At 52.0% G+C, this 12,741-nt stretch overlaps 1 protein-coding gene across 1 annotated transcript; it reads left to right on the forward strand.

Annotated features, from left to right (window-relative positions):
- Positions 1-7,068: 7,068 nt before the first annotated feature.
- CEBPE (CCAAT/enhancer binding protein epsilon) lies at positions 7,069-9,206 on the forward strand. The gene is made up of 2 exons (XM_023763688.1): positions 7,069-8,086; positions 8,678-9,206. The coding sequence occupies exons 1-2, from the start codon at positions 7,673-7,675 to the stop codon at positions 9,011-9,013; spliced, it is 750 nt and encodes a 249-aa protein (XP_023619456.1). The 5' UTR covers positions 7,069-7,672; the 3' UTR covers positions 9,014-9,206.
- Positions 9,207-12,741: the final 3,535 nt, after the last annotated feature.

Genomic DNA, 12,741 nt, shown 5'->3' on the forward strand with positions numbered 1-12,741 from the left:
TTGCCAGTTTCCTTCCAAGATGGCACTCCTGAAGGCCCTCGCTCTGTCCCAGGGACCCAATGTTAGTACTTTCAAATAGCCACCTCTCATTTTGAACCAAAAACCTTCTCTCGTTTCTTCTGTGAAGTCACGAAGTGTTACTAAGCTCCTGCTCTGCACACTGTGCTGAGAACCTGCAGACTAGCAGGCTGGGAAGGACCTCATCGTTACCCAAGGTGGCAATGTGGGCACCACGCTGAGTGGAGGGAGGTGAAGGCAGAAGTGGTCCCCACAGCCTAGTCATCAAAGGCTTCTGGTGCCAGGACAGCCAGAGCCAAATGAAAAAGGGACAGCCTGACCCTGTGGGGAGACACAGAGGGCGACTTAGGAGAGCACCCCGCTGAGTCCAGGGGCTTGATGGGAGAGGCTGGGAGATGAAGTGGGGTCTACTTAGCTGTACAGAGCCCCTGAAGGAGATTTCTAGGTGAAAGACTAGGAGGGCTGGAACTAAGCCTAGTTAGACTAGAACAAAGGAAGAAGGGACAAGGACCTCCTGATGCTTTCTGATGCTTTGGGTTAATTGCTAGAGGAAGTTGATGGGATTAGACCCTGTCCTTGTTTGGAGTCACTCCTTTGTGGGCAGCCCTCCCACTGCCTGTCCTGGGACGGCGTTATTCCAGAGCCAGCACTGCTGACAGACATGGGCAGGAGGGGAAGTGGGGGTGGAAGGGTGTTAAGACATCACCTTCCACCACCTTGGCCACTGTGAGGACATAGGCAGGCAAGATGCCTCCACTCCCTGTCCTGGCTGGTCCTAACACTCTGGCTTTATGGCTGATGTTCATCTAGCCCAGTGGTTCTCAACCTTCTGGCCCTTTAAATACAGTTCCTCATGTTGTGAACCAAACATAAAATTATTTTCGTTGCTACTTCATAACTGTAATGTTGCTACTGTTATGAATCGTAATGTAAATATCTGATATGCAGGATGGTCTTAGGCGACCCCTGTGAAAGGGTCGTTCGACCACCAAAGGGGTCGCGACCCACAGGTTGAGAACCGCTGATCTAGACTGAGGTTGGAAGCTTGCCATTAACAGGGGCACAAACACTTGGCTCTGAGTCCCAGGTCAGCCACCAGACAGCTGTGTGTCCTTGGGCAAGTCATTTAACATATTTAGCACTTTTAGGGGGTGGGGAGAAAAAGAGCATGGAATCTAATCTCACAGTGTTCCTCAACCTCCCAGCCCAAGGTTGTCCCAAAAGAGTGAGGGCACAACTGGACAGAGGCCAGTCTTCTGCAAGAGGCCCTTCTCCAAGCTTCACAGCCACCCTTTGAGACCCCTTCTACCCCAAAACACACTCTGCCTTTCCCTGAGTGGCCCAAGGTCTCCTCCACGTTGCCCCATTCTGGCAAGTCTAGACCTCGCCAACCCCCTCTTGCTCCATGGAGACACTTGTCCCTGGGGGCCCTCTGTCTCGCTGTAAGATGACACTTGCTGATCTGTTCAACCTGGTCAAACGAGTGAATGTGGGTCTCCTCCTGAGCAACATGCATTTATTTTTAACCTGGGCCTTTCACCTGTCTTAATCCTGTCAGTCACTTCAATGCTAGGAACTCAGATGCTCAGACCTTAGGGAACTTGGGGGACTTTTGGAGGTCACTGAAATCGTAGCTGCTTAAGCATTCATTTATTAATATAAATGAATATATATATATTAATATAGTCACAAACCAATTTTTGTGTGACTATATTAATTGTGTACAAGAATTTTGTTATATGCTGTGGAATAGCCAACTTATTCCTGAATTTTTCAAATCAGCACAGACTTCACATATTTTGTTCTGTTTTCCTCATAAGAATATTCATACATGTCAATCCACCTGTTCTTAATTTTATTTTATTTTTTTAATATATTTTATTGATTTTTTACAGAGAGGAAGGGAGAGGAATAGAGAGTTAGAAACATCGGATGAGAGAGAAACATCGATCAGCTGCCTCCTGCACACTCCCCACTGGGGATGTGCCCGCAACCAAGGTACATGCCTTTGACTGGAATCGAACCTGGGACCCCTCAGTCCGCAGGCTGACGCTCTATCCACTGAGCCAAACCAGCTAGGGCCTGTTCTTAATTTTAATTCAAGCAACATGGTCATTACAGCTGAAGAGGTCCAAAAGATGTATCTGACCCTACCCTCAAAGAGCAGATAGTCTATGGGGAGGAGAAGGCAAGAACACACATGGCAGCCCTGGCCAGGTAGCCCAATTGGGTAGACCATCATCCCAATACCCTAAGGTTGCAGGTTTGATCCCCAGGGTACATACAAGAATCAACCAATGACCTAGCCGGTGTAGCTCAATTGGTTGAGTGGTGTGGCTCAGTTGGCTGAATGTCATCCATGCACCAAAAGGTCGATGGTTCATTTCCTGGTCAGGGCACATGCCTGGCTTGTGGGCCCTATCCCCAGTGGGAGACATGCAGGAGGCAGCTGATTGATTGAAGTTTCTCTCTCTCTCTCTCTCCCTCTCTCTAAAAATCAATAGAAACATATTTTTAAAAGAATCAACCAATGAATGCATAAATAAGTGGAACAACAAATTGATGTTTCTCTCTCCCTCCCTTCTCTAAAATCAATAAATTAAGTAATTAAAAACAAAGAAAGGCACACACATGGCACAGGTGTGTGCCCTTCACAGCATCACTGACAGTCCACTCTGACTGGACTCCAGCTGCTGCAGGCAGGGGCTGATCCTGCCAGGCCCCCAGAGCCCATGCATGCAGTGCCTGGTACCTAAGTGTTCAAAAGCGCTTGTCAAAATTGAAGGATCAGATGAGGCTGCAGACTGTATCCCTTTAGCTGACACAGATAAACTGCAATGGGTGGTCAAAGGAAGGGCAGAAAGAGACTGAACATTCCTTTCGTTATCTTATTCAAAGTTTAATTAAACAACCTGATCAAGTAAGCATGATTACTGCCATTTTACAAGATTAAGTAACTTGTCCAAGGTCACAGAGCTGGTGACAAAGGCAGGATTTGAGTCCAGTTATCTCTGACACTTCCCTGCCATGCTCAACTGCCTCCCTATTCGAAAGACTTGGTAAAAGAGGTGGCCTTTGAACTGAGGCAGGTTAGAGTCAGTAAGATAATACACATGCATTGCTTCAGTTAATGCAAACAGGTAGCAACTGCAGGAGCTAGGAGAAAATGATCCTGCTGACCAGGGAGGGTTTCTTTCGGCTTCTGAACAATTATGCAGAACCCAGGTTTACCCGAGCCCTGGATTGGCTCCGCCTTCTCCACCCTCCTTCCAGCCCAGCACCCACTCCTCCCCTGCCCAAACATCCAGAACAGCTCTAGCCTGGCCAAACCCCTCGGTTACTGGGAAACACTGATGTCAGTGAGCCAGCAACGTCAGCCACCAGCCTGGAAGGTGAGAGACCTGAGATCACTTATCTTCCCACCAGAGCTGTGCGACTTTCTCATTTCCTGCCGGCTTTATTTGCACACCTCCCTGCTTCTTCCAGCGCCTGTTCGCTCACTGCTGATGCTCTCCCCCTCCCCCAAGGTGGCTGACTGAGCCAAAGAAGGCTCTCTGAGCCACACAGTTCCCCCATTTCCCTGTCCCTTCTTGCTGAGGATATCAAGAACTAACCCATTGCCCTTTCCCCCAAGATCAACGCAGCATGCTTGAATGACCTTGGGCAGCTCTGCTTGTTTTCCTCGTTTATAAGACAACAATAAAAATATACTCTGTCTTGCTTACCTTCCTACTGAACTCACAAGGAAACTGTCAGCATGAAAAAGTGTATGTTTCAATGACTGAAAAAGCATTAACACCAGAAAATGCCAGGCCTTCACTGCCATCGCTAGTATTTTCAAAGTTGGGGAGGGATAGAATTTCTCCTCATTGAGACAAGGCCCTATGAGCCTGTCCACTCTCCCAGTAACTGCACCATAAGTCTTCATCCCAGCTGTGCTCCCTCTTCCTCCTTCCCCACAGACCCCCGGCTGTCTCCCGGGGTCAGAACTGTGGGAGACTGCCCTCTGTCGGCCACCTGATTCCTGACCACAGCAGCCCCTCAAGTCCAGATTTTGGGCCAACATTGCCACCTGATGGTCCACAGAGGCACTGCCGCCAAACTGAATTGGCTCAGCTGTGGTACCTGTTTGCCGCAGGGTCTTGAGAAACGGGGAGAAGGCGGAACAAATCTCCCCATTTGGTTCCTGAGATCTGTCTCTGGGATGCACACAGATCTTCCCGTGCCAGGTCAGGGCTTTTATTTTTATTTTTATTTTTAAATATATTTTATTGAGTTTTCACAGAGAGGAAGGGAGAGGGATAGAGAGTTGGAAACATCGATGAGAGAGAAACATCAATCAGCTGCCTCCTGCACACCCCCCACTGGGGATGTGCCCACAACCAAGGTACATGCCCTTGGCCGGAATCGAACCTGGGATCTCTCAATCCGCAGGCCGACGCTCTATCCACTGAACCAAACCGGTTAGGGCAGGGCTTTTATTAATTTATTTTTTATTTTTTTTAAAATATATTTTATTGATTTTTTACAGAGAGAAAGGGAGAGGGATAGAGAGTTAGAAACATCGATGAGAGAGAAACATCGACCAGCTCCTCCTGCACATCTCCTACTGGGGATGTGCCCGCAACCAACGTACATGCCCTTGACCGGAATCGAACCCGGGACCTTTCAGTCCGCAGGCCGACGCTCTATCCACTGAGCCAAACCGGTTTCGGCTAATTTATTTTTTAAAATATATTTTTATTGATTTCAGAGAGAAAGGGAGAGGGAGAGAGAGATAAAAACATCAATGATGAGAGGGAATCATTGATTGGCTGCTTCCTGCACACCCCCTACTGGGGATTGAGCATTCAACCCTAGCATGTGCCCTTGACCTGAATCAAACCCAGGACCCTTCAGTCCACAGGCCGGCACTCTATCCATTCAGCCAAACCAGCTAGGGCCAGGTCAGGGCTTTTTTTTTTTTTCTTATATTTTATTGATTTCAGAGAGAAAGGGAGAGGGAAAGAGAGATAAAAACATCAATGATGAGAGGGAATCATTGATTGGCTGCCTCCTGCACACCCCCTACTGGGGATTGAGCCTGCAACCCTAGCATGTGCCCTTGACCAGAATCAAACCCAGGACCCTTCAGTCCACAGGCCGGCACTCTATCCATTGAGCCAAACCTGCTAGGGCAGCCGTGGGCAAACTACGGCCCGTTTGAAATGAATAAAACTTTAAAAAAAAAAGACCGTACCCTTTTATGTAATGATGTTTACTTTGAATTTATATTAGTTCACACAAACACTCCATCCATGCTTTTGTTCCGGCCCTCCGGTCCAGTTTAAGAACCCATTGTGGCCCTGGAGTCAAAAAGTTTGCCCACCCCTGTGCTAGGGCCAGGTCAGGGCTTTTATTTTTTTTTTCTTATATTTTATTGATTTTAGAGAGGAAGGGAGAGGGAGAGAGAGATAGAAATATCAATGATGAGAGAGAATCATTGACTGGCTGCCTCCTGCACGCCCCCTACTGGGGATCAAGCCTGCAACCCAGGCATGTGCCCTTGGCTGGAATCGAACCTGGGACCCTTCAGTCCGCAGACCGACACTCTATCCATTGAGCCAAACCAGCTAGGGCAGGGCTTTTATTTTTTTATTTTTTAATATATAAATATATTTTTTAAATATATTTTATTGATTTCTTTACAAAGAGGAAGGGAGAGGAATAAAGAGTTAGAAACATCGATCAGCTGCTTCCTGCAGACCCTCCACTGGGGATGCACCCGCAACCAAGGCACATGGCCTTGACCAGGATCGAACCTGGGACCCTTCAGTCTGCAGGCTGACACTCTATCCACTGAGCCAAACCGGTTAGGGCCAGGTCAGGGCTTTTAGAGAAAGCACCTCAAACCCTACATGGAAAGCTCCTGGGGTATTGTGGTGTTGGGAGGGAGGAAGAGGACACTAACTGGAGGGGTAACTTGTCTGACCTTTAGGCGGCTCTATTTGCATACTTCATTTTAGTGTTGAATGACACGCCTATCGCTTCTGCATTTTCCCCACTGTGGCCTGGCCCTTGGTGTGTCTGACCTAGGCTAGTAAAACCTTCTAGCTCCCCACAAGGCACTCCCAGCATTTGCTGGTGATAAAAGAGCCAGTAACACACTTCAGTGTGTCCTTCCTTTTCACTGAGCTATATAGTCCCTTTTATAGATATAATTCGACAGGTGAAAACAGGGACACAGCTGGTGCCTCTGCCAGAAAGGAGTGGGGAGTTCCCAGAGAAAAAGAAAAGGGAAGGAAGAAGGGACCTCCCATGAGACCAAAAGTACAGAGAGCAAGCCCTGAGCTTCTCCTGAAGACCCTGAAACAGAGCCCCAGGAAGAGGTGATGACAAAAGACACGGCTTCTCAAGCCTCACAAGAGGAAGTGGACCCAAGAGTCGTGCATCGAGGTCAGAAAATGGCTATGCAGAAGGAAAGACAGCAAACCGAGCTGTAGAGAGTGCCTGAGCCCTGCAGCCAGGGCACAGGGAATGGGGCAGAGCCCCAGGACCAGAGCAGGGCAGAGCTCCAGCCTGAGGCTCTGGCAGCACAGGGCAGCAGGAAAAGAGGCTCTGGAGCCACCAGAAGAGTGTGACAGTCCATCCTGGGGGCAGCAACCTGCCAGTGCCTGGGGCACAGGGTCCAAGACCTGATCAGGAGCCTCAGCCAGCCCGGGGCACTCAGGGCCAGCGCCAGGCTGCTAAAGCTAGCCACAGCTGGAAACATATGAGGGTTTGGGCTATTGCACAGACCTTGTGCAAAAACCGAGCAAATGAGCGGGCTCTGGGCCACAGCGCAGGCCCCGTGTGTGACTCGGTCCCAGAGCCTATCACTGTTTCCTAACCCCTCAAACGCCCCCTGGCCTGCACCCAGGAGAATGCCCTGGGAGGTGGGGCTACAGAAGGAACTGACTGCCCCTGGGAGTGGGTGGAGCCCAGCCTTTTGGGGGACTGAGCGAGAGGTGTGTTGAGGGAGGAGCTCAGCCAAAGCTGGGGGTCGGCACTGGAAGAGGGTGTTCTCTGTTCATTCTGACTTGGCACCTCATTCTGCACAGAACTTTTTGGAAGTTGGAGGGAAGAGGACACTCAGAGGGAGGTGCTGCCCTCAGCAAGGACGCTGGCGTGCCCTGGACTCAACGGGAACAGGGGAGGTGTTCCCAGAAGCACCAGCTCCTGGACAGCTCAGAACTCTGACTTGGATCCTGACCAAAGAGTGCCCAACCGCTAAACAGGCTGAGGGCCCCTTTCTCTAAGGCCCGCATCCCTCCCTCGGGGTGCGCCCTGCCCCTCCCTGAGTCACCCCAGGGAGAGAGGGGGAAAAAAGGGAAGAGAGAAGCTGCATTGACTACAGAGGAAGGAAAAGGAAACAGAGGAGGGAGGAGAGAGGCCAGGCAGGAGTGGGTGACAGAGGAGCCCGAGAGGGCAGATCTAGGGCAAATCTAGGGCAGGGGGAGGTCGAGGAAGGGCAGACCGAGCATCCCAAGGTGCCCCAAGAGCAGGGCCCGGGGGCGGGGAACCCAGGGGGCGGACCGGCCATGTCCACGGGACCTACTACGAGTGTGAGCCCCGGGCTGGCCAGCAGCCACTCGAATTCTCAGGGGCCCGAGCGGGGCCTGGGGAGCTGGGGGACATGTGTGAGCATGAGGCCTCCATCGACCTCTCTGCCTACATCGAGTCTGGGGAGGAGCAGCTTCTCTCCGACCTCTTCGCTGTGAAGCCATCACCGGAGGCCCGCGGCCTCAAGGGCCCCGGAACCCCTTCTTTCCCCCACTACCTGCCACCTGACCCTCGGCCCTTCGCCTACCCCCCGCATACCTTCGGCCCCGACAGGAAGGCGCTGGGACCCGGCATCTACAGCAGCCCAGGGAGCTACGACCCCAGGGCTGTGGCTGTGAAGGAGGAGCCTCGGGGCCCCGAGGGCAGCCGCGGGGCCAGCCGCAGCGGCTACAATCCTCTGCAGTACCAAGTGGCACACTGTGGGCAGACGGCCATGCACCTGCCCCCAGCTCTAGCAGCGCCCAGCCAGCCCCTGCGTGTCCTCAAGGTAAGAGCAGGTCAGTTCTCCTCCGTGCCTTCCAGGGGCTGGAGAGAGGCCCCTGTGGATGGGGGAACTCTGAGCTTCCTGCTTATTCTCAGCGAGTCTGTGTTTGGTGTTGCTTTGTGAAATTGGCTCACCCCAAAGCTCTCGGCACCCACCACCCAACCACGACCCCGCTTCCTTCTCTGTGGATCCACTCCCACCTTGAAGCCCCTGTGCTGCAGTCCCTGTGGCCAGCTGACCCGCCTGACCTCGGGCCCCCCAGCTTCTCTGCCGCCCACCTCTTGTTTCTCTGCCGCCTGCTTCTAGAAGAGGAAATGCCGGCTGATCACAGAATTGGAGACTCAATATAGACTGAAGGAAAGTGTCCTCAGAGAGTGTGGAGCATGGAAAGGAATTTTAGTCAGAGCAGGGACCCTGTGCACCCGGCAGGCAAAGGCTGCTCTGACTGGGACCCAGGAGCTGGCTCTGGAATCCCTTGTCTCTCTGAGGCCCAAGGGTGCTCTGGCTGCCGGCATTCCTGCCCTGCCTCCACTCTGCTTCACTCTGCTTCCTGGCCAGCCCTCACCCCTTGTCCCTCTGTGCCTTCCCCTCCAGGCCCCTATGACTGCTGCCGCGGCCCCCTGCAGCCCCCTTCTAAAGGCTCCCTCTCCAGCTGGCCCCTCGCACAAGGGCAAGAAGGCGGTCAACAAAGACAGCCTGGAGTACCGGCTGCGGCGGGAGCGGAACAACATTGCCGTGCGCAAGAGTCGGGACAAGGCCAAGAGGCGCATTCTGGAGACGCAGCAGAAGGTACTGGAGTACATGGCAGAGAACGAGCGCCTCCGCAGCCGCGTGGAGCAGCTGACCCAGGAGCTGGACACCCTTCGAAACCTCTTCCGCCAGATCCCCGAGGCCGCCAACCTCATCAAGGGTGTGGGGGGTTGCAGCTGAGTCCAGCTGGCAGACTGTGGGCACCTTACCCCCCAGCCTGACCCTGGGGACCCCTGCTCTGCTGGGGTTCTAGAGCCCCTCACAGGCCAAGCCTAAGACATACATCATGGACAAATGGCAGCAGGTGGCAAGGGAGGAGGGCGGGCCTCAGCATTATGATTCTGAAGCTGAATAAAATTGCACCTTGACTTGGTACTGGGGCTGTAACCGGGCCTGGGCCTGTGTGAGTGTGTGTTTGTGTGTGTGTGCCTTGGCCATGCAGGGGAAAGACAGCAAACGGGACTGTAGCAAGCGCCTGGGAATGCATGTGGCTAGTTCTGCATACCTCTTGCTTCCATGCCCAAGTGAATATTTGGGAATATTTCCAAACGTTCAGCAGATACGCTGCCCACAGCTCTCCCCCAAAACACCACCTGGACAGACAGTGTGTCTGTCACTCTGTCTTCTCCCCCCCCCCACCCCCACACTGTCCTCTGGACACTGAAGGCACCCTCCTGCCACCCCACAGGACCTAGAGCGGCCTCTGATTACTGTCCTAACAGAGCTCTGTGGCTTGGAGGAAGACCTAGCACCACCCAGACCCTGCTGACCCAAGCCCTGCTCTCTGTCCCCTTGAGGTATCACCTGGGAGCTCCTGCCCCAGGTGACCAAGGGAAAAATTCCAGATGACTCTGCCATTCTTGCGGGCCCTTAGCTCTTGATCCAGGACTCAATCCCTTCTCTCCAGATCCACAGCTTCAGTCTACCCCAGTGGTCGGCAAACTGTGGCTCGCGAGCCACATGCGGCTCTTTGGCCCCTTGAGTGTGGCTCTTCCACAAAATACCACGTGCGGGCCATGCACGTACAGTGCGGATTGAAACTTCGTGGCCCATGCGCAGAAGTCGGTGTTTTGTGGAAGAGCCACACCCAAGGAGCCAAAGAGCCGCATGTGGCTGGCGAGCCGCAGTTTGCCGACCACTGGTCTACTCAATTGACACGTCCCCATGGCTCCCTCCCACCCGCTCCCATCTTTGTCCCTCATCCCCGTGGGCCCTAACGCATGAGCGTCTGAGTGCTTAGGGGATGAATCCGTTGGGAAAGGTCCTGAGGCCTGTTTGTATAAGAGAAAATGGATCATGAGGAGGACGACAGTGAAACCCCAAGTTCAAAGTGTTTTCTTTTTCACAGAACTCTCATGTAAGACGCACAGTAGTCCAGTGCTTGAGAGCCTCCATTTGAATTTCCCTCTGCTGCTTACTAGCTGTGTGACCTCGAGCCAGCTACTTCTCTCTGTGCTGCAGTTTCCTTATCTGCAAAATGGGAGTAGGGCTAGCCCCCACCGCATAGTGCTGTTATGTTCATAGATAAACAGGGCCTGGACCAGGGTCAGTGTGAATAGTTATTATTCCATTTTGCTAGAACTGACAGGACCTCAGAGATCTCATGTAAACTCATTTTTTCAGGTAAGAAAACTGAGGCCTCAGAGAGGGGAAGGGACTTAGAATCACACAATTGGTTAGAGACAGAACCAAAATTAGCTCCATAAAATTATAGATCAAAAGAGGTGCTGGAAAAGACCTCAAGAGATCATCCAGTGGGCTTGGCCCTCAGAGAAGCAAGATAATGTGAGCCACATTTTATAGATAACGCGGTTGAGGGCATAAGAGACATTGTCCTAAAGCTCACTCAGTCCCTTTGCTGTCTCAGCACAGGCACCTGTCTCTCTACTCTGAGCGCACACCTCCCCTCAGAGGTATGCAGCACATGGCAGGGCAACTAAATGCATTCATAAGTGATCAGGAGTGCCTGACAGACACAGGAAGAGAGACACACAATAGAGTCTCCCCTAGACCACCAATGACTTGCAAGCCACTGCTGAGAAAGCCTGCGTCAGACACCAAGGAAACACTCGGTGAGACGCAGAAACACTGGGGTCCGGATCCTCCCTGTTCTCTCTTTCTCCACATCCCCAGGGCCAGAGCCTTCCCACATCTTGGGCATTCGTGGGCACCATGCCTGCCTCACCCAGGACTCATCCCTCTCCTGCCTTTGCCTCGGTGTCTCTCGAGCACCATCTCTCCTACCTCTGTGCCCTGGATCCCCTGCCCCAGGTCTGGTTTGGGCCCACAGATCTGAACCTCACCCACTGGAGCCGCCTGAGTTTGGAAGGGGGAGGTGCCAGTTTCTGTGAATGCCTGGGAGAATCCTGCACCTTCCTTTCACCCCAGGGGATGGGTTGCATAAGGGGGTTTGTACAGAACACACTGAGTGACTCAACCTCCGGATTTCCTCCTCCCACCTCAAGACCACTGTCCCTTGACTTATTTTCAGGGTTCTGGGTAATGGGACCTGGGTTGCTTAACCATTAACCCCGCGCTTCTTTCCCACAGCTCTGAATTGTGTCTCCTCCCAGCCCCCACCACCCCAGGGGCTCCTGAGGGCCAGCGGCTGGCACCAGGACTGGAGAAGCCCCACTGGGAGAGAAGGGAACACCCGGCCCAGTGTGACACAGAGTGTTGAGCACATCCCATCCTCTGTGGCACATCATATTCCAGGGGGAGATGACAGATAGCCAGATGTCACACCTTTTAAAATTTTCTTTTATTTTTTAAAATATATTTTTATTGATTTCAGAGAGGAAGGGAGAGGGAGAGATAGAAACATCATTGATGAGAGAGAATCATTGACCAGCTGCGTCCTGCATGCCCCCTACTGGATATTGAACCCATAATCCAGGCATGTGCCCTGACCAGGAATCGAACAATGACCTCCTGATTCATAGGTGGATGCTCAACCGCTGAGACACATCCACCAGGCTGTTTACTTATTTTTAGAGAGAGACAGACAGAGAGAAACACTGTTCGATCGGTTGCCTCCCATATGCATCCCAATGGGGTATTGAACCCGCAACTTAGGTATATGCCTCTACCAGGGACCAAACCCAAAACCTTTTGGTATACAGGGATGATGCTCCAACCAACTGAGCCACTGGCCAGGGCCAGAAGTCACACGTTTTGAATGAGGCTTTTAAGCTGACCTCAACTAGTTTGGGCCAAAGTAACACTTGACAAGTATTTGTTGAATATCTTTCCTGTGCCAGGCCTTTGTAAGTTGTCCAGAACACTGTGGTGAATAAGACAACCAGCTCCTAGCTGAAGGGGTAGAAAGAAAAAGGCAACAAAAAATGTGCTGAGTGTCTTCCTCTGCCCCTCCTTGTCCATCTTGCCACATACCAGGTAAGACAGGAGAGTGAAGTGAGGTGCTTGTCCCCAACCCTTCCTAGGACAAGACAGGTACTCTTCACAGCTCCTTTTCACTGGATTCCTGCCCAAATGGCCTGTGGGTTGATGCCCCTCCTGCTGCCACCAGGCCTACTTTACCACTCCTTGCTGCCTTCCCTTAATCCTGTTTGTTCTCACTTCTGCAGAGCACCTTCATTAAGTTCATTAATTACTCCATTTGCATATGCCCATTGGGGAAACCAAATAAACTAATAGATGGAGAAGCTATTTTAGCTGGAATGGTCAAGAAATGTCTCTCTTGTCCAGCCGGCATGGCTCAGTGGTTGAGCATCGACCTATAAATCAGGAGGTCAGGGTTCGATTCCTGATCAGGGCACATGCCTGGGTTGCAGACTTACCCGTGCACAAATTTTGTGCACTGGGCCTCTAGTCTACACTAATAAAAGAAACATGCAAATTGGTGTCACTCCGCTATGCCCACCAGCCGATCGGATGAGTATACAAAT

This window comes from Myotis lucifugus, unplaced genomic scaffold (genome assembly GCF_000147115.1).
Source record: "Myotis lucifugus unplaced genomic scaffold, Myoluc2.0 scaffold_297, whole genome shotgun sequence".
NCBI classification, from domain to species: domain Eukaryota; kingdom Metazoa; phylum Chordata; class Mammalia; order Chiroptera; family Vespertilionidae; genus Myotis; species Myotis lucifugus.

Bases quoted from the DNA above. Each gene is read 5' to 3' on its own strand.
- CEBPE (XM_023763688.1), top strand. From the start codon at position 7,673: ATGTGTGAGCATGAGGCCTCCATCGACCTCTCTGCCTACATCGAGTCT. The intron at 8,087-8,677 runs GTAAGAGCAGGT...CTTCCCCTCCAG, and splicing joins AGCCCCTGCGTGTCCTCAAG to GCCCCTATGACTGCTGCCGC.